General features: G+C 40.1%; 1 protein-coding gene across 7 annotated transcripts in view; it reads right to left on the bottom strand.

The window, feature by feature from the left end:
* The window catches only part of MYO3B (myosin IIIB), a 341,188-nt gene that overhangs the window by 253,526 nt on the left and 65,237 nt on the right, over window positions 1–22,425 (bottom strand). For all 7 annotated transcript variants that reach the window (XM_048870184.2, XM_048870183.2, XM_048870181.2 and 4 more), the window contains one exon: window positions 10,434–10,579. In XM_048870184.2, the coding sequence (XP_048726141.1) occupies window positions 10,434–10,579 (146 nt within the window). The remainder of the gene's footprint in view (window positions 1–10,433; window positions 10,580–22,425) is intronic.

The following is a 22,425-nucleotide window of genomic DNA, read 5'->3' as shown; positions in this document are numbered from 1 at the left end:
ATTTATCTCTTTTTTGCCACAGTTCTTATCCTAGCCATTAGTTTTCTTTTCAAAATTTCAAGATGCTACTAGCTTAAGAGATTTTATCTATATGTTAAAAAGAAAAGGAGTACTTGTGGCACCTTAGAGACTAACCAATTTATTTGAGCATGAGCTTTCGTGAGCTACAGCTCACTTCATCAGATGAAGTGAGCTGTAGCTCACGAAAGCTCATGCTCAAATAAATTGGTTAGTCTCTAAGGTGCCACAAGTACTCCTTTTCTTTTTGCGAATACAGACTAACACGGCTGTTCCTCTGAAACCTATCTATATGTTGTAATACTTTTCATAAGATAACATAGCTTGAAGAATTTATGGGTCTATTTCACTTTAAAATGGTTAGTTCTAATGACAGTCAACATTAGACAATCTTTTACCTTATAATATTGTGCCAAAACAGACACACTTAAGTAGTGGCAGCAGATGGAAGAGGTTAAAAGTATCAAATCCTGAATTACCAACTTTGCTAGGCCACCTTCCCTTCATAATTTAGACCCTTCTGTTGGAGATTTGAAAATATATTCTAGACAGATGACATGTTAACAGAATCATTTCATGGTTCAGTGTCTTCTCAGTATGATTTATCTCTATCTGTAGGCACCAGAGGTCCCTATTCAGGAGATTTATGAGCTAGTTCCAAGAATTCATTTTCATGAGGGAGAATGTGTGCATTATCACAAAATAAAAGATTAACATTTGCTTTAAGATTATGCTTTCTTTTCATGATCAGTTCTAGGGTAAGCTGCTTGCATGTAACCCCAGCGCTACCACCATGACTTTAAGGATGCATATAATTAAATGTTTTTGAGGGTATGAAAGTGGTCTTTATAACATTTGTGCACTAGCCCATGAACATATATCCACTCCTCTTCTAAAGCAATACAAACATACAAAGCTAGGTTCAGAAAGTTAGTGTATAATGAAACATTTTGACCTGAAACTTAACTGAGACTTTTTAAAAAAATCTCTGCTATCTAATTCTTGCTGCAGGCACTGGATTTTCCACAGGACCAGGAAAAGGGAAGAGTTTGGCCACTGGAGCTTTCTTAAACACAGATTTTCAAACAAGTTTGGGGCCAGCTTTTCAAGTACTCAGCATCCACAGCTGGGATCAGATTATCAAGAGAGCTCAGTTTCCATTTAGACACCCAAAGGGTAGAATTTTAAAAGGGCTCAGCTTCCAGCAGTTCCAACTGTGACACTTCCATACTGCCGGCTGCTAAGTAGTTTGGCTATGCCCTTTTAAATACATTAAAAATGGGGGACGAGAAACAGTGCCCTTGTTTTTTTCCCAAGTGACGCTGTCCCTCAATATCCACCAGCCTTCCACTATAATAATGCTAATAAGTTCCCAACCTACATGGGGGGGGGGGCGGGGAGGAGGGCAGGGCAGAATGCAAATGCACCAGTGCAAGTAAGAAGGCAGGAACCCTTCCCCTTCCCAACCACAAAGGAAAAGCAAATTGAACAAGACAGTCTGGTGCGTGGGCTAAGTTGAGCGAGGGAATGACTGAAGCTTGCTGTACCTGCAAGGTCCCGTTAAGAACAGTCTACATTCAAACCAAACACTCACCAGACTCACGAGGGCCCTGAGCAGAGACAGGGGAATTGGAGACTTTTAATAGTAAAGTCACAACCATAAGGGCAAAGGTGCAGAGCCTCCACAATCAAAGAAAGAGAGTCATGAAAACAAGGAGGAGCAGGAACCTTGGAGCAATGACGGGTCGCTGAAAAAAGACATCTTAGTTCTTGGGGTTCACAAACATCACCATAGCATGAATTTCATCTTAATAGTGAGAATCTTATAGACCACCCTCACCTCCCATTATAGGTCACGCAGGCCATCTGCCCTCCCATTTATGGACATATCCCCTCTCAAGCATAGTCCCATAACTACGGCAGCTACAGCAATCGGTTACATGGAGGAGTAATGTTGGGAGAGTAATGACTTTTAAGTCTCTTTTAGCAAGATCTAGCAACTGCTATGGTGTTCATAGTGTAAAGACAAACTACTTTGGTGTGGCTAGCTATTCCCTAGGGATCAACTCGCTGGAGAACAATATGAAGGGTTTCGATTAGCCATTGGTTGGAGTTACAGAATTCAGATCTGGATCAGGAATGGCAGGAGGCTGTGCGTAAACAGGAGCAAAAAGGGGGAAAGGAAGCAAGGGGGAAGAGGGATATGGGATAGGATACCAGGAGGTCAGGTTCAGGACATGGAACCAGAGGGCAGAAACCAGGAAGCAGTTACCAAGGGTCAGGCTGAGCCAGGATACCTGGAGGTTTGAATCTGAAGGCAGGAATACAAACACCAGACCAGCAATCCATGGCAGGGAGAAGCCCAGTTGTACCTGTTTCCTCCTCTGGCTTAAAAAGACGCTACAGCCCAATCAGGAGCCTTGGATCTCTCTCAATGGAAGGAATGATGGAGAGGAGCATGGGTGGCAAAAAGAGAAGCTAACAATGAGGGGACTGTGAGGAAAAAGGGTGTAAAAAGTTCGGACAAATACCAATCAGCATGCACAAAACAGCGTCCAAGGTTCAAACTGAGAAACCTGATTTAGTTTCTTCCATCACAGTCACTGACCGAAAAGTGTATTTCACTTTCAAGTTAGAGGAAGAGTTATAAATAAATTATGAGTATTCCATATTCTGAAGCATTTCTGGACTGAACTTCTGTTCCAAGGATACACTTTTGTATATAATCCACATAGATTTTTAATTTATTTCCTGCTAGAAGAATGTGTTGGATTTATACCTTGTAATAGCTACATTCTAATATCAGACCCTGTGTGTTGTTTGCTTGCTGACAAGAATGTTTGGCTATTGCTAAGTTTTTTCTATTTTTAACATTTCCACTGAAACTCACACATGAAAGCATTAGGAATCCAGCAGTCCAGTGCATGCAATGCCTATTAACTTCAGTGGGGTTCCAGATCCAGAGCGACTACAGGATAAGACCCTTAATAGGGATTTGTTTGTGTGTGAAGGGTGTGACTATGGGAAGAGGTACATTCATTTATGGTCTGATCCAAAGCCCATTAAAGGCAATGGAAAAACTCCATGTGACTTCAGTGAGCTCTGGATCGTGCCCTTAGCTCTTACTGAAATGCATTGGATTCAATTATTTTTTCACAGAAGTCAGAGAGGGAAAAGACCCCTCAGCCATCCAGGCCATATCCCTGCCAGTGCAGGATTGTCCCTTGTATGTTTCCCATTGATAACTGGAAAGATGATGGAGCAAGTTATTAAATAATCAATTTGTAAGCAACTAGAGGATAATAGGGTTATAAGGAATAGTCAACATGGATTTGTCAAGAACAAATCATGCCAAAAAACCCTAATTTCCTTCTTTGACAGAGTTACTGACCTAATGGATAGGGAGGAAGCCGCAGACATGATATCTCTTGATTTTAGTACAGCTTTTGACACAGTCCCCCATGACATTCTCATCAGCAAACTAAGGAAATGTGGTCTAGAATAGATGAAATTACTGTAAGGTGGGTACAAAACTAGTTGCAACACCGAACTCAGAGAATAGTTATCAATGGTTCACTACAACTGGGAAGGTATATCTAGTGGAGTCCTGCAGGGGTCAGTCCTGGATCTGATACTATTCAATATTTTCATTAATGACTTGGATAACAGAGTGGAGACTATGCTTATAAAATGTGCAACTGACACGAAGCGGGGAGGGGTTGCATGCACTTTGGACGACAGGGTTAGAATTCAAAACAATCTTGACAAATTGGGGAATTGGTCTGAATTCCACAAGATGAAATTCAGTACAGATAACTGCACTTAGGAATGGAAAATCAAATGCACAACTATAAAATGGAGAATAACTGGCTAGGTGGTAGTATTGTTGAAAAGGATCTGGGAGTTATAGTGGACCACAAATTGACAATGAGTCAACAATGTCTGCAACTCCAGTTGCAAAAAAAGGTTAGTATCATTCTGGGGTGTATTTACAAGAGTGTTATATGTCAGACACAGGAAGTAATTGCCCTGCTCTAATCAGCACTGGTGAGGCCTCAGGTGGAGTAGTGTGTTCAATTCTGGGCACCACACTTCAGAAAAGATTTGGATAAATTGGAAAGACTCCAGAGGAGAGCAACAAAAATGAAAATGGTTTAGAAAACCTGACCTATAAGAAAAAGTTTAAAAGAGGGGCATGTTTATGATTCTGTGATTTAGTCTTGAGAAAAAGACAACTGAGGGGGAACTTGATAACAGTTTTCATGTATGTTAAGGCTGTTTAAAGAGGATGGTTATTAATTGCTCTTCATGTCCACTGAAGGTAGGACAAGATGTAACTGGCTTAATCTGCAGCAACAGAGATTTAGGTTAGCAATTAGGAAAAATGTTCTAGATATAAGAGTATTTAAGCTCTGGAATAGGCTTCCAAGGGAGGTTATGGACGCCCCATTATTGGAGGTTTTAAAGAACAGGTTGGACAAATACCTGTCAAAGATGATCTAGGTTTATGTGGTTCTGCTTCAGTGCAGCTGTATGGACTTGATGACTTCTCCAGGTCCCTTCCAGCCCTACGTTTCTATGCTTTCTTGTCAGGGCCAAGGAATGGACAACCTGGCTTAGGGGTTAGCATTGGGTATGGGCTAAGGGGCCAGGAGCCTGTTTCCAGGAATCAGGCCAGGTTAGAATACCAGGAGATCCAAATCAAGAGACAAATGGACGGGCAGTGATCAAGAGTCAGTTACCAAGAGCCAGACAGAATCAGGAACCCAGGATGCAGTTACTAAGAGTCAGGATATCAGAAGGTCAGATTCAGGCAACAGAACCAGAGGGCAGGAACCAGGTAGCAGAATCAAGAGTCAGGCTAAGTCAGGATACCAGGAGGTCAGGTTCAGGACATGGAACCAGAGGGCAGGAACCAGGAGGCAGTTTCCAAGGGTCAGGCTGAGCCAGGATACCTGGAGGTCTGAATCTGAAGGCAGGAACACATAAACACCAGACCAGCAATCCATGGCAGGGAGAAGCCCAGTTGTACCTGTTTCCTCCTCTGGCTTAAAAAGGAGCCCAAGCAGGAGCCTTGGATCTCTCTCAATCAAAAAGTAGGGGTGAGGCTTGTGCCCATGTTGGACATCATAGACCCCTGTCCCGCTGCTGTCTGCAAGCTGTTGGGTGGAGGACTGGAATGTGATGACTCTCAAAGACCCGTGGGGCCTGACATTTCTATGATTGTTTTGTCCAGTTTAGTTTTAAAAGTCCCAAGCAATGTGGCTTCCACCAGTTCTGTTTCCTTCCTTAAATTTTCTTTCATTGCTCCTAGTTATACACCCCGGCCACATTCATTTACTCTCCTCCTTGGTGCTGACATCCTTCAAATATTCATAGACTGTTACTTCCTCCACAATCACTGCATAACTAAGATTAGATAGATAGCTAGATTAGATGGATAGATAGATAAGATAGATAGATAGATCTTTTAACTTTCCTAAGAAATCAATCCTTCCAGCCCCAGGATAATTTTGTTGCTCATTCAGGGCTTGATCCATTATCTTCAATGGGCTTTGGATCAGTCCTTTAAGGGACACAGCAAAAAAGAATAATAATTCTACTAAAAAGAGAGTGAAAGAGAGAACTATCCTGCTCTTTGGTTGTTTATTGGAAATTAAGTTGTGGTCTTATTCCAGTTCCTAACTGACAAGTGTCTAAATCATAATGCTACTGTTACTGGCATGCTTGTTGACAATCTGAGCAGAAAGACCCAGGATTGAATTAGCATGGCAACTGAAATATTCTATCACACAAATTCAGGGATTAAGGAATATTGGGGTTTTAGTGTAGGGAAGCTTGAACTGATGCGGGCTATGCTGTATCTGTCCCTTGAACAATTAGAGGACTTGTGTGTCCAAATCTGTCAGTCTGGCACTTCTCATTCGCACTAACGTTTCTTAAGTTCATTCATGAGGGTTAATTGTCCTTTCCTTGATGAAACACCTCAAAATTCTATGTTAATGTAATGAAATGAGTAGCGCATACAACCAGTCTGACACATAAAAATGGTGTTGGAAATGGAAAGGTGTGGACCAGCTGTAGCCATGTATGTAGAGGAAATGAGGACACGATATTTTCAGACAATCCAAAACAAATACATGGGTCACTCATCGCAAATGGCAGTTACACCCCTCCCTTTCAAACTAGGATTCAAATCAGTCCATTCAGCAAAATGGCCAATAGAGAATCAACAAAGTTGGAATAATAGAGGATGCTTTGCAGAAATGAGATTTGGACAGTAAATCAATACTTCATAACATTTATTGTCCATTCTAACTTGGTGGCATTTTATATTTCCAGATTAACCAACAAGAAATGCTTGTTTGACTGTAGGTTATCATAGTCACCGCAGAATTCTGTAACAAACTTCAGTGCAATCTCATCCCTGCACCATTATACAGTATATATGTATAAATAGCAGAAACTTAGCTTGTAATTGCCATTTAAACTATAAGACAATGAAAGCTTGAAAGAAACAGAGAGCCTCCATTTTAGCATGAGACGCTATGGGAGAGTGAAAAACTGGGAGCTGCCTCCCCACATATAGATATCTTTTAACATTGTTTTTTTTATCCAGGCTGGGGTGGGTATGCAGGGAGCACTTAGCCTCCCCGGGAACTTCCCCCTCAGCGTACTGGTAGATCCAGTGCTGTATAACTGAGAATCTGCAGAAGCAACTGTATGTTGGGGAGCTCATTTGAGTTCTCTTTCCTCCCTCTCCTTTGATTTGCTTTGCATCAGCACTCCAGAGAGCTAAATATGTTTGTTTGGGCCTATGAATAAATCAGCTGATCATGAGGGCAGGGTTTATCGCTTACACAAGCCAAAAGGCAGTGGAATTGTTTAATTAATTTATTTAATTGTGATGGATTGGATCAATAGATATTAAGAGAAGATATTACAAGCCCATTGTATTGTTCCCCCAGCCCATACATAATGAACAACCATAGACTTTCAATCAAATGACTTACTTTCAGTTAAGGGAAAACAACAAGAAGGAACAAAAGTAAAAGTTCTACGAGTGAGCATCATGTACATGTCTCCTCTATAAGGGGCTACAGCAATTCTAAGAACAAAAATGACTGATGTCTCTGCCACCAGCAGATTTCTTAGAAATTCAAAAGTGTCAAAACAGCTTCATGTGCACACCTTGCTCTAAAGGCCTGCCTCCTTACAGTCCCTGTCCTGCTCATGAAAGGTGCCAGATTGACAGTCATGGAAAATTAAATTCAGAGGATTGTGTACTATACAACGCAGGCAGCTACGCTGCAAGCTTCCCCCATGTGCAATGCTTCCACATACTGCTCCCCTAGTGTGCTTGAACCATGTCCTGGAGACAAAATCTTTGAGTGAGAGAGATGCCTGTGACCCTAAAAGCTCCTCAAGGCCCATTGGCAAAGGGTTGACTGTTCTGTAACAGCAACTCCTATCTGACCTGACAAACTCACTGCTCACCCAACATACTGTTTTCATGGTATTTATCTATAAAGAATGCCTTGTGAGGTATCAAATGAAAGCTCAGATGACACTAGTCATCAGAAGCATTGCAAGATATACGCACGGTCTAGGTGTACGGAATTTTGTGTACCTACCAAAAATACATGTGTAAGCAGGCAGCTGACAAACAGTTTTTTTCTTCCAGATAGTAGATAAGATGTATCTCTCTCTGTCACAAGTAAATTAAGCCAACACAATGGACGCCCTGTTTGCATGTGAAGTCAATAGGTAAAATGGGTTGATGGGGATGTAAGACCAACAGGAGGGAGCACACTGGACATCAAGCATTTGGGAGAAGAATCTTATTTGGGGGTGCATTTCAAAAGTTTACTGGACTATAAGAGGAAGGAAAAAAGCCCCTTTCGTATTCCATTTACTGAGGAAACCTCTTGTAGGGTGGGGGAAATATTCATGAAAACTTGGATTCTGGTTATGACTGAAAACCAGCGGGTCTGACAAAGACTGAATGATTGGAAGGACTCCACTCTATTAAATAGAAAAGGTAACCATTGATAAGTGAAGACCTAGGATTGCATTTTATGGTTTTGTTTTATTTGTAACCTGTTGTTCTTACTATCTTTACTCACTAGCTCTTAAAACCTTTGTTAATAAAGGTGTATTTATTTTCGCTATAGATAGATTACAGTGCTGTGTTGTTATAAAGAATCTGATCCTGAGTTATTCTAGTCAAGCTGTGCGTACTCTGTACCTTCAGGGAGAGCCTACCTGGTTATTCATATGAGTGTCCAGTGACAGGAGTTGGATACAACAGAGGGGCAACAGAGAGACACTAGCAGAGGATCTTGGGAATTGGTTTCTGTCTGTCAGTAGCCTGCACAAGAGAGAGTGAGATCTGCAGAGACCTGGAAGTTAGTGTGTGTTGGTGGCCAGAGGCTGTTGGTTTTCATGGATAGACAAGACTGCTTCATGCCAGGGGCATGCACAAGTGGGGGAGGGGCAAAGCAGCAGCATGGGACCCCCTCCAATAATTGGGGAGGGGACACAGAACTCCGCTGGCCCTAGGGCTGCGGCAGGGAGAGCAAGATCTTCTGGCTTTAGAGCCACAGCGGGGTCACAGAACATGTCAAATTTAAATTCCTGTGCACGCCCCTGCTCCATGCTAAGGGTAGATAGTAGCAAGGTACCTCACAACTCTGAGTAACCCTGGGGAGCATCACAGTACCAACATGCTCAGTGCTGAAACTGCTAAAAAGGACATCAGATGTAGTATGGACAAGAGGAACTGGACTGAGATGGTCAAACACCACTAGATGGTCAAACAGCCCCCCTGATGGTAGCAACTTTTGGTCACTACTCACTATCCACCTGGACTGGATTTAAACCAGTTCCTAGAGATGACAAGCTCCATATCCCATTAGCAGTCCCTCTTCCCATCTAGCACCCACCATAGTCTATGATGTCTTGTATAAGTGGATAGTTTCTAGTAGTGGCATTCTAGCTCGTAAAATGCAAAGCAGAAGAAAATCACTTCACTCAAAAAAATAATAATAAAAATTCTGCCATTAAGGAGTTTACATAGTAAATACACACTATTTATCTTATCAAAGTAGACACCCCATCTTACATATTGCAAAGTCATGCAGACATATATCAGTGAGTAGGGAGAGAGGTAAATCATACACAAAAATCAAAGCATCCACATGTCCCATTCCATAGATCTTCCTATCACTTGCTGTTATTTAACACTATGACATGATTACAGTCCTGCTAAACTGGTTTGAGTATTCATCTGATAAAATTTATGGACATTAGTTTTGAAATCTGGAGACTCCCTGGCTGCTTTAATTGCCATGTCCTGTTTTATATTTGTGCCTCAGCAACAAGATGAACTGCTGCCTCAGTCTGAATAATTGTTGGAAGAGTGGTGGCAGTTCACATCTGGGTCGGGTACAAGGAGATAACATTATGACGCAGAACCGAAGACAGTCTCATCTGCATATAAATAGACCTAATCAGAAATGCAAATTGCAATCAGAAGAAATTTTAAAAGCCCGTGATAATTGTGCGATTGTTCAGATAAGAAAAGGTCAAACACTTTTATTGTCAAAGCTTTTAAACTGCTATCAGCCAGTGGCGATTCTTTCTTTACAAACGCAATGTGGAAAAGGCAACCATATGCCACTTTGCAGTCAACCTTGGACAAATTCTTGAGAGATTTTTCCTATTATGACCGTGACCCTCTTGTTAAACCCTATTTCGCACTGTCAATAAAATCCTGACTTGTCCTGTTAGAAACCCCAATCAGGTGATGATAAAGCAAAACAAAAACAGATGATGTGAAATGAAATATTTAGGTGATATTAATAAATATGGAGAGAGCTTCCATTTTCTTTTTATATGCATACTGCACATCTTATCATCCAAGGGTAAATTAAAAAAAGAAACGATGGACACAATTTAGTGCAACTGACAGATTGCTACAGAACATTCTCAAAATTACATGTATTTCTTCCATAATCAGACAAGTCTAAGATTCCAGAGGAATGCCATTTAAAAACATTATGCTACATTTCAGATACTAGTTTCTGCCTATGTTGAAACAAATGCTTTTATCAACTACAGCTAAGAAAATTACATTTGCAGTCTATTGTTGAAGGTATATAAAATCAAAACCCAAGAGAAGAATAAAGTAAATATAGAATTCTATTATTTCAACGAGCCCTTACTATTAATTATTTCTAAAGTCAGATTGAATAGGAATCCTCATAATGATGACAACTCTTTTTTTATCTATTTTCCAGTGATGGTTTCTTACAATTCGAGGAGAAATTGTTTACCAAATATTTATTTTACTTCTCACTAGACTCCCTGTGAACAACAAACTAGTGAGTCAAGAGAGCCATCTAGTGCCATACCTTGGAATCTTAAAAAGCGTTTTCACAGGATGCATGTCAAATAAAGGTGGGTCTCCATCACCCAATTCAATAGCTGTGATCCCAAGGGACCATACGTCACACCGAGCATCATATGAGTAGTCAAACTGTTGTTCACAAGCAATGACCTATCAGATAAAAGCAGGAAAAACAATGTATTAACCTTCTCATAAATTCACGCTGTGCTAGCATGACATTAATGTACTTTTGATTACCAAAAATCACATGCAATCCTATTTCTGCAGCTTTGCCTGCATTTCCCAGATGGAAATAGTCCTATAGAATTATAACCCTCTCCTTGTTTGTTTGTTTTTATTTAAAAAAATATTCCCACAAAATTTAATAGAGAATTATACCCCTGCTATAGAACTGTACAGGATGCTTCAAACAACTCCACAAAAAAATTCTCTATTAAATTCTATATATTTTAATTTGTACTGAAACCTATTGCAATTCTATTTCATACCTATTAATTTCTACAGCTATTTGTAAGGTGAAAAGGTGATTTGCATGATAAGAATATTCCATCGTTCACTCCCATCAGTCAATTTCTTGCAACTATACGTAGTTTGCCCCCTCTGGATTTGAGTAAATAGAAAAAGCTGAATCAATATATCATAGGCCTGATCTAAAGCCCATTGAAGTTAATGGAAGAGGGGGCTTTGGACCAGAACCTGTATGCATGCTGCCAGTGAAAGTCAGTGTCTACATTCATATTATCACAAGTTTCACAACTAGATATGAGCTCAAAACAAACCGCTAAATGTGAATGTCCACAAACCTTGCTGGGGAGGTCAAAAACCAAATCCAGGTTAAAATTTGATCCTTATCTCTATAAATGCATGAAACAAAACCTCAGACCCCAAAACTCCTTGCACTTACTGTGGTTTGGAATCGTGAGCCAAATTTTCCAGCTCAAACTCCTCAAACACCACCACCAAGTGCTCTGAAAACTTTTTACACTCTGCTGTGTCATTAATAGGTATGTGCACGGTTTTCTGAATGGGGTTAAATTAAATTGCAAATTTGTACTCACTATAAACAGAATTGCTGACAGCACAAATTATTTTCTTATAAAAGAAGTAAAGAGCATTGAATATACAAGATAAGAAAATCTAGCAGAGGCAGTAGAAGTTATGGTTAGAAAAAAAGCATCTCCTATGACAGCAATAATTTATTTTTAATCAGGTCTTTCCACTTGGTCGATCTAGTTTATTTGTTTGTCTAGAGCAAATTGATTCAGAAAAATTAGACCCCGCCCCACCTGAACTTTCTCGCAAAGCTAGAACCAAATGTTCAGATAACTCTCCTCCCTAATTTTTTTCACTTTAGTATGTCAGAGAAATTCCTGCTTCTATTCTGTTCTGTTTGGTTTCGTATATCACCCTCATCAGGGGGATGTCTGAGTGTTCTCCAGTAGTGCATTAAAGATTATCATCATCGTCATGTGAGGTTGTTTTTTTGCCTCTTATCCTCACTCAAGAGGTAAAATTAGAGTAAAAAGTTTGTGGGGGTTCATTCCATAATCTTGGACTGACCCCCAGGAAAGGTCCATCTCCTAAACAGACAAGCTTTACTCTTGACACTGGACAGTTCCATTGTATCTGAGGAGTGGAGTTGTCAATCACTGTCCACATCTCAGAACTTTAGATCAGGGGTTCTCAAACTGGGGGTGGGGACTCCTCAGGGGGTCATGAGGTTATTACATGGGGGGTCGCGAGCTGTCAGCCTCCACCCCAAACCCACTTTGCCTCCAGCATTTATAATGGTGTTAAATATATTTTAAAAGTGTTTTTAATTTATAAGCGGGGGGTCGCACTCAGAGGTGAAAGGGGGTCACCAGTGCAAAAGTTTGAGAACCACTGCTTTAGATGATCATGAAGGTATCATCCTAGGCCCAAGCAATTGAGTGCCTTGAAAATATGGACAAAGACCTTGAATTTGGCACGGTATTCTAGGGGACGCCAGTGTAAAGACCAGTTTGATGTGCTCACAGTAGCCCATGTTGCTAAAAAGATATGTTGTCATGTTCTGTACTAGTTACAGTTTCCAGGTGACTGCATGCCCAGGTATGTTGCAGTGCTGTAGGACTGGAAGCACCAAAATACCCCACAGGCAGAACAGGAATCAAGACATGCAGTAATTGTCTGTGTGGTCACTGTGGGCCAGAAGAGGTAGACATTTGCTGGGCTGCCTAGGCTGGCAGGACTCATGGAGTTAGCCATGCTAGCCACAGGGAAATAAAAGTAGAAGTCTAGTGATAAAACCTCTTCATGACATGTCCTGCTCCAGAGGTCTGGATAACTTTTATTTTTACAGTACCACATGAGACTTCGCACATATAGGATGATACTTTCCCTGCCAAGAGGAGTTTATAATTTAAGGGTATAATTCTACACCCATTGAAACCAATGCCAGCTTTGCCATTAACTTCGTCAGGCCCTAAACTAGACAACATATGGACACACAAGACGGGGAAAGAGAAAGTAACACACAGGATTATGCAGTGGAGAAGTTTGGCACGTGTACTTCTAATTTGGGGACAGGACGACAGACGCATTCGTGTGTACATTTATAAGAACTGAAACATCAAACCCTTTTGAGATTTGCCTAGGACTATTTAGAACTGAAGTTATTTTTGTCTTGGCTTCAGTAGATATAGAACACGTAGAAAAGCATCACTGCAAGCATATAATATACTGCTGAATGATTATGACTGGAGCTCTGCTAGCTGGAGACAAGCACTGTATAATTAGCACTACTGACCCACCAGCTGAAAGTAGTCTTGAGGTTAAAGGGCTGAAGCTTCTTGGGAAAGGTGCTACTGTACTCAGTTGACAGCACGAGCTAAGCAGCTTATGAGGTATGTGAGCACAATGCTGAAAGCAGAGCAGAGTGTATAAAAAATGAAGCTGGTACAAAATTGTTACCCTTGCTCCAAGGAGAGCAAAACTGCTAACCATGCAAGTCCAACAAATAAAATAAACCAGCTGAATGTCTTTCCACATGACACTATGCAGCCTATTTAATTTAATCTGATCGCACCTTAGGGGTAAAAAATATTTTTGTAGGCCTTGTATACACTAGCGACATTTCCTAAAAATCTCCCTCTGGTTCAGTTCCACTGGTGTTTAGCAACACTGGAAGAGCTGGTGTAGGCACACCAAGGTGAGTGTCTCTCTCTCTCTCTCACACACACACACATCCACACAAGCCAGAGTAAACACGAGACCTAAATTGGTTCTTTATTCCCATTTCTTTATTCATGACTTCCAGATCTTATTCAAAGATGACATTTTTTTAAAATGTTTATCAATGAAAGATAAATTGTAATTGATTTTTTTAAGTTAATTGAATTTCAGAACAATTTATATTAGTAGTCAATTATTGATTAGGACACACAGCCTCCCTAACCCCTATCCTGTCAGTGCAGGGTTCATACACCGCAACACACACAGTTTTCACAGGGAATTAGGCTCGGGGGCTCAGAGGTAATGGAATCTTCTTCACACTGCAGAGAAGCTTACCAAGCCCTCCATATCTGTCATTCCAGCTGGATTGGAATAGCATCTAGAACCACTGCACCTTACAAAGGCAATTGTGGCAACTGGCTCTACAGACCTATGGGGTGTTCCTTCAGCTTCCCTCAAAGCCCTGCTTCATGCTGCCTATCTAGGAAGTCAGCACTCCTGCAGGCAAAGGGTGACATGATGCAAATGCCCCCACTCTGCACAGTAGATTTGGTGTTGTCCCACTGCTTTTCTGACCTTCTCGGATACTGTGCTGATAGATCAGTTTTTTCTTTAAGGACTTATCTGTAGCTTTCTGAATTCCATTGTATTGCTTCAATGCTGTTAGCAGCTCCAGCATAACTTTTTCATTCCTATTGCAGTTCATTGTAGCTTTAGTTTGACCTTCATCAAAACTTAAAAAAGAAAAAAAATAACCAAAAAAGAAGCTAAATTTTCTCTAGTTTGTTTAAATTCTTTATCCACTTCCCAAAAACATCTGTGTTCCCAATGACACGTCACTTTACTGAAATCATGTGAGTCAGCTCCCATAAGGTAGTGACTCAGAGGAAGTCACAAGCAGTTAGCCCATACATAGCTAATTAAATTGACATTGTTTTTCTCCTTCACTTTCTTGAAATGTCAAAAATATTTATCTGCTTGGCTACAAAGCTGCTACAATCTATCCCCGGATCGTGTTTGTCTAGATATTTGCATGGTCCTCATCACAGCATTGTGTGAGTTCTTCACAAATATTATGAAATTTGTCCTCAATACCCTGTGAGGCAGATGTAGCAGTTCCCCCATTTTGCAGTCAGGGAAGTGAAGTGAAGTATGGAGAGATTTAGTCTCAGGATCAGCTAAAGGTCACAGAGGTTAACTTTGGCAGAGCCAGGGAAGTAAATCCAGATCTCCTGAGTCCAAGTCCAGTGACTTAAAACACAAAGCCATCCTTTCCCCACATAAGCATGGCATGTTGCCATTGATTCTAATTCTAAAATCTATTGTCCGCAGTTTGACAGCAAAATTCACTCTTCATCTAAACTTTCTTAGAAAGTTTATTTACAAGCTATGCCAAAATAATTAAATGAGTGTCACAGGGAATTGCATTCATGATGGATGGTGTAGTGAAGGGATATCAGCACTGTTTCCAGAACAATGTCATTGAGCTTCTGTAGGCTTCACAAACAGTTTAAGGCCTACAATAGTTCAACAAAGAGGAGACAACATATGAAGCATCTTTTGATACTCTCCTCTCTACAGCAGCTGACAGCTTATGACTTCAGTAAATACAGTACATCCAAGTAAAACTACATTACATTAAAAATCCCGGCATCCCAGGTGAGAAGCACTTAAAAAAAATCAAATTCTATGTCCATCTATTGTGAGTTCTCTTTGTTTCCAAATAAATTTAATCTGCAATGAAACATGCATCCAAGTGCATTTCAGGCAGTTTTCCATCACTCACCTCTAGCAAAAGAAGCTGCTCAGAAAACACATTCCATTGGTTGCCACCTTGCTATTGAGTATGTAGAATGTATATGGATTGCATTATCACAGACTCTGAGTGATTACTGAACTGAAGTTTGCCATTTATCTTGGGATTTGTTAGGATTTTACCATTGTGTGCCCTTCACAGAAGCTTGTGGTGGGGTGGGAGGGAAAGTAAGATTCTGATTTATTGCTTCACCCATGGAAGATGATCATGGACAGCAAAGCAATTGTTTGGAGGTTGGTTTGTGCAGCTGGTCCCAGTTTCTATCTTGGCGCCTAAGGCCTTGTCTATACTACAAATGCTTTTCTGGTATAGCAATACTGGTATAGCTATTCCAACAGAGCACCCTGGCATAGATGCAACATATGCCAACAGAAGGAGTTTTTCTGTCAGCATGGTAATACCACCTCCACAAACAACAATTAGCACTGTTGTGTCAGCATAGCTGCACCTACACTGATGGTTTGCTGGCATAACTCCATCTGCTCGGGCGAGGGGGGCTTCACACACACACTGACCAATATAGCTATCCAGACAAATCTTTGTATTGTAGGTCTGGCCTAAAACTGTGACTTCCTGGTCCCAAAACGATACTGCTACCTATTTTGAGTACTGTACTAAAGTTAATGCTCATTCTCCTGTGCATCCAATTCCATAGACCCTACAGTGGGGCTTCAGGACATATGTGGCTTTAAGGGACCAGATCCTGACCTAGTAATCACAGGCTCATTTTCAAGATCCACCCTTCCTGAAGAGCATCTGGGTTTTGTCCTGTCTTCTGAGATATAGCTGGTGTCTAGACAACCCTCTCAGAGCAAGAATCTTTTAAATTGAAACAAAAGGCAAAACATGGCAGTCTGCCTTCTCTGCAAGAGATCCAGAACCCCATATTCCTGGGGACACTTGCCCTTCTCTCAAAGAGTGCTTTAAGCCCCTCAGGTTCTTAGGGACTGATGTTTGAGATTTTCTTTTTTCTGCTCTCTGCTGTGGAAGGAGGCTAGAAAGGGAGAGGCACTAAAAGAAAATCATAGACCAGGGAGTACGTTACCTACCCTGCCTCCCTTGCTCAAATACATAGTCAGACTTGCACCATATCCAGGAGTGTTCTTCCTCATTGACCCAAGCACAGACTGAGGAGGATTTCACCTTGGCTACCGTCCTCCAGGTCCAAAGCCTGGATCCTAGCAGAAGAGTGCAGTGTCTCTCACAACATATGCTTAGCATGATGTGGCCCTGCTCTCAGCTGGGACTTAGGCCCTACAGTAATACAATCATAAATATAATAATAAGTGCCAAACATTTCTTGAAATTTCTGTGCAATAAAATTCAAAATTGTATCTATGCTCTACTGCTACTATACTAGATTTATTGTATTGTTTTCCTACCAAATGAGTTCGATTTTCAGAAATTTCAATATTCATTCATCTTCATGGCAGATAATACCAATTCAGAGGAAGGTGCAAGAATCTTCTTTAGAGGCATTTATGAAATAGCCTATCCTGGGAGAAGTTTCTTCCTAACCCCAGATAGTTAATGACTGGTTTATGCCCTAGATAATTTAAGATTAATATCCCCTTTTGTTTTTAATCTTATCTGATGTAATGCATGCTGTGAAAACAAAACTAACCTCTAAAAAGAGTTCTTTCAGTAATGCATCTTATAAGCAGTGCTCTGAAAATAGATATTTGCCACACATGCATTACACGTGCTGTAAATACATATTTTCAAAATTTTCCTCACAAAAGGCAGAAAGGCCACACATTTTCTTCTTAGATTTATTTTCTATTACAAAATGTAAACAAGCTTTGCATGCACGATCATTTTTAAATTACTTTCAGGCAACAAAAAAAATAAAATAAATTTGTTTTTATACTTTCTGATTTCTCACCTGTTTAAGTTGTCTCCCTTTACCATGTGGATTCCAAGAGTTTCTTGTGGTAATCAGAATTTACAATAAAAAAAAAGTTTCATATTTGAATGGCACCTAAATGCATAGTCAAAATGCTCATATCAGAAGAGCTAATTTTAGCTAAATAGAAGTTAAAGCAAAGAGACCTAAAGCTATTAACCCAGGGCTGACCTTGAGTCCCATGATGTAGGCAAGTGAGCAGTGAACAAGATAAATTGAAGGCTGGAAAATGGGGGAACATGCTGGGTGCTTTTTGGAGGATTGTATGCACCGCACATGTCTATTTAGAATTAACTTTGAAACACAGAGTACAATTTTCAAATGAATGCAATTCTGTGATTTGGGCGGGGAGTTGGAATTTCTGTTCCAGGTATTAGATGCCTTTTAACTACAGGTACTAACCTGATTTTTAGGGTTCATATAGTTTAGGTTTAAACAAAAGAAACCTGCTCTAAGATGAAATCTGGCATAAGGCGACTTCTTGGAGCAAAAATCCTGGCCCTGAACCCGAAAGCCCTTTATTCACATGAATATTGGATGTCAGAAGGACTGCTCTTGTGAAACTTTGCAGGATCAACCCATTGCTTCAGATATTTTTCAAATATATGAATGTAAACAAAAATATTGTGCTAGTTTAATATTTGTGTTTACATAATGTGGAGAGAGCACCTCATATTACAGTATGACACTGCAAGTATTTTCTCATTGTTCCAACATTCCGTTTATTCTCTCTCTGTCCAAAAAAAAAAAAAATCAGATTCAAAGCCATAAAATAAACAGGAGTTTTTTAAAATAAAAGGTGCTGTGGGTATATCCAGTTGAGCACCTGCTCCTCTAACATTCTCAAGAGCAGGCTCATGTGCACTGAAGTAGCAAATTTCATGGAGATGTCTATTTCACCAAGGAGGAGGAAAGCATTCTGCTGTTACTGGAATAATCTTGCTGAATGCTATGTTCTCTTGGCTGGTAACACGGACCCAAAACCAGGAGCTGATACAGCATCAGACTCCTCGTTTGAAGTCCTGGCACCATTTAGGTCAACAGCAAAACTCCCGCTGATTTCTAGGATAGATGCTAGCAATGAAATCTTGGCTCCACTGAACTTATATGATATCTTTTCCAAGGTGGAAGTCCCTATTATAGCTATATGTCACTCTCCTATCCGTACAGCTCTTCAACGGACACATTTTTAAATGTTTTGTGCTCAACAGCCCCATAAGTAACTAGTATCTACGCACCTCTGTCATTTTCTGATGGTTATAAGTAAAGTGTAAAAGTTGGTGTCCATGCTACCTCAGTCTGTGTTGTTTTTAAGTCACCCCCAATGTCTGTCCCAGATCCTGTATGGCAATTCCTGTTCCTAAAACCAGATTTGGTACAGGGTAAAAGTGTGCTGATTCACTTAGGTTTACACTTAAGTTCTGAGGTTCAGATTTCAGGCTGGACTAGGTCAAGAGTTTAGCTTTAATAACTGCTAAAATCTTGCATAATGACAGGTTTCAGAGGAACAGCCGTGTTAGTCTGTATTCGCAAAAAGAAAAGGAGTACTTGTGGCACCTTAGAGACTAACCAATTTATTTGAGCATGAGCTTTCGTGAGCCACAGCTCAAGTGAGCTGTGGCTCACGAAAGCTCATGCTCAAATAAATTGGTTAGTCTCTAAGGTGCCACAAGTACTCCTTTTCTTTTTGCTAAAATCTTGTGAGCTTCTCTTGCAAAGTTTTGGATGAATGTGTCAGAACTCAAATGAGATCATCTGATTTTGTGATATTTTCACTATTCAGGGTAAGAATCTTACAAAAACCACAGCACTGTTCCTTTGACCACTTCTGAACCAGAACTGGAAATGAGACACCACTCCCCTCCCTTTATTATTATTATATTTTTTTAAGACTTGGAATTAAAGATATATAAGTGAGTTCAATTCAAAGGTTTCAAATTTGACTCTCCTCCCTTGCCCCCGGAGCATTTTAGGGATGACAGAGAGAGATTTGAGGTAACTTATTTAACAGGTGACAAGTAGTATGTATAAAGTAACCTCAACAATGATTCTGCTGAATCTAGCCTGGCTGTATTCTCTGTTTCAGTCTCTGCAACTGATCTTGTATGTGTGAGGTGATTATGATTGACATAATAACCAACTCTTAAGTTTAAACCTAAGAAGTAATCTTTTTTTTTCCCCCTGAGCTCTTCAGCTGCTTCTATACAGCTTACTTTCTGTACAATTATCCCCCACTTTCACTTTCCAACCATATTTTGGTTAAACCCAGGATATGCACTGATCTCTTGCTCTTTTTTCTCTGTCCTGATGCTATTATTTGACATACAAATACATCAGAAAAACATCTCTGAAAAGCCCAATTACTCACTGGGGGCTTAGTCCAATTTCCTCATTTTTTTCTAAACCATATGCTTTCAGTTTCTCTGAATCGTATTATTTCCTATTGACCCACTTGTTTTAAGCTGTTTCAGGGTTCTCCTCTGCTGTTTCTCCATAGACACCCCCACATATCAAAAACATCAGGCAAAAAGGAGCAAGGAAACTTTCTTTGCATGCTGCCCTATGTTTTCTCTTCACTGTACAAGTTTCCATTAGCTTTCACTAATCTTACCTTAGACTCACTGGAAAATTTTGTTTTCAAAAAGCTGTTATCAAGGAGGATTTTTCAAGTTCTCATAGTTCTAGATTTTCATCTTTCATAGCACAATTTACACATGCATTAAAAAGAACTACGAAGGCATCACAAAAAGTAATGCAAATCCTACAGCTGATGGAATATAAATGTGTCATTCACACAAACACAAGGAAACCAGCCATAATGATGTAAGCCCTTAAGTCTTACAGTACTTGAAATATAAAAGATAGTTCAGGGAGCAGCATAATCAGGGTTGAAAAGATTAGATTTTTATCAGTAAATATCAATTTCACTGTACATACACACACAAACCTATGAAAAAATATATCCATCAATAATAATCAAAAGTTACAGATAGGCAGTGTAAAAAAAGTGCTGCTTGAGAACTAATAGAGTTTGACTTTAAGGATACTTTCTATATTGAACATGTGATGTTGACAATTTGTATTTCAACAGTTACAAAACTTTCACGTTTTGAATCTCAACTCCTACTGTCATTAAATGATCATTGTCTGATTTCCCCTATTGTCTAACACCCCCCCCCATAATTTCCCACACCTATGAACATTTAAATCAATAAAATTAGAAAAAATGTTTAAAACCCATAATTTTGTACAACTATGAAAATTTAATTGCTAAGAATTTTACAAATGTTAAAAACTTAACATCGATATTATCCCTCAAAATTATTTTTTTTTAAATCAAATTCTGCCAAGCCTAAGCATAATGGATAGTTGAGCATTGTGCAGTTATTTCACAGAGTTGTATGTCTACAGTGCTGAGCAGTGCATACATGGTGGCTCACACATGCATGCTTACTTGCTGAGGGTGAATGTGCTTAGGATGCTGGATTACTTGGAAACGTCTTTTCAGAACAGGAACTTCAAAAAGAGCTGCCCCTGTTCTGATGTGGTACGTACACAGTCATTACGTGTAACCATATTTTCAGACCACTTACATCAAAATGTCCATTTATTTCTTTGGATTCTTATTCAAATTATTTTTATTATTTTCCTGCGAGATAATTAGAAGGGGGATGGAGAGCAGGAAATTTGAGTAAGATTTCAACCATTAACCCTGACAGTAATTACTGAAGAAAAACACTACTGTAAACAGCATCCTTAATTATCTGGGTTTCATAAGAATATTCTGTCTTCATAGCCCTTGGCAATGTCAGAATGAATGGTCTAAACTGTTTTTAGAGTGTCTTTAAGCAAGGTGATGTCATAAATAATGATGGCACAGTGGTTACTAAGGTGTCTCATGTCTCTTCTGTGACGTCAGCTGGTTGTTATGGAGATGGTAAAATATCAACCATTCTTTGCGAGTCTGTACGAGATCAATTTTTGGATCCATTACAGCAGGTTCATTTCTCTGCTCAACTGTAATCAGTTTTCCATGGCAAAAGAAAGAAGACCAGATGGGACTGTAACATTTTAAAAAAGAAACAAATGTTTGCATTATATTCAAAACTGCATGCCGTATGATACAGACCTTTGCTTGTTTACAACAGATGCAGAATGTAAGCTCTATCCCAAATAGCCTGTGGTTCAAACAGATGATATGTTCCATCATTTTTGTTGGAGGCCACTATTTTTGTTTAGATTTAATATTGCGCATTCTCTCTCTTTTTGTGTGTTTTTGTACCATTTTATAAAACACAGACTCCTGCAATATTTGCAGTTAAAGGGATACTGTCAAGGTTATTGTTCTCTGTCATGCAGTCACTGCAAATGCAGGTGGGTTAGTTCACTTTTAATCCAAAAGTAAGACAAAATCTCCAAAAGCTGCATGAAATGGAATGAACAGTAAAAATACAGTGGGTAGGCTGTTATAAAAGTGCACTGAGTCAGTTCTCTTGCCTAAGAAGCTTGATGGGGACCCTTTAATTTTCTTCATTTCTATTCCATGTTATGCCCAAGGATCTAAACATGCTTTGCTACTTATGAGCATATAGAGGCCTTGCACCCCACGGGACTAAGCCAACCAATTCCACTAATAGTCTACCTAGACTATCCGCAGTCTCAGCGACTTGTGACCCCCTCCTCTATGCTTAGCCTCTCACGGTCCTGCCTCATCTATCCAGTGTTTGGCGCCAGTGCTGCAGGCTGGCAAGGAGCTGAGCTAGAGCTCTTTATCTCTTGGCACGCCTCCTCATGCTGTTTGCTATGTCCCTGGCAGGCTAGCTGGTAGCATTTGTGGGTGAAGGAGTTACATGATTAAGCAGATGTTGGGTGCCTGGTCACAAGCGGGGAAAAATCAATGGCCAAACTAAGTCTTCACAGAAAAAGACCGAGTAAAACCTAAGGCGGAGCTGGTAATATGCTGTTCACTCTGGGAATTAGCTCAGTTCATGCGGAGCGCCCTCTGCTGGTGGTGTCCCATCCGTCTCTCGCCCTAGATTGGCGTCTCGACCCGCGTTGCTC

This window comes from Caretta caretta, chromosome 11 (genome assembly GCF_965140235.1).
Source record: "Caretta caretta isolate rCarCar2 chromosome 11, rCarCar1.hap1, whole genome shotgun sequence".
Lineage (NCBI taxonomy): Eukaryota > Metazoa > Chordata > Testudines > Cheloniidae > Caretta > Caretta caretta.
Note: the sequence above shows the minus strand (reverse complement) of the source record. Positions and strands in the feature narration are given on the sequence as shown.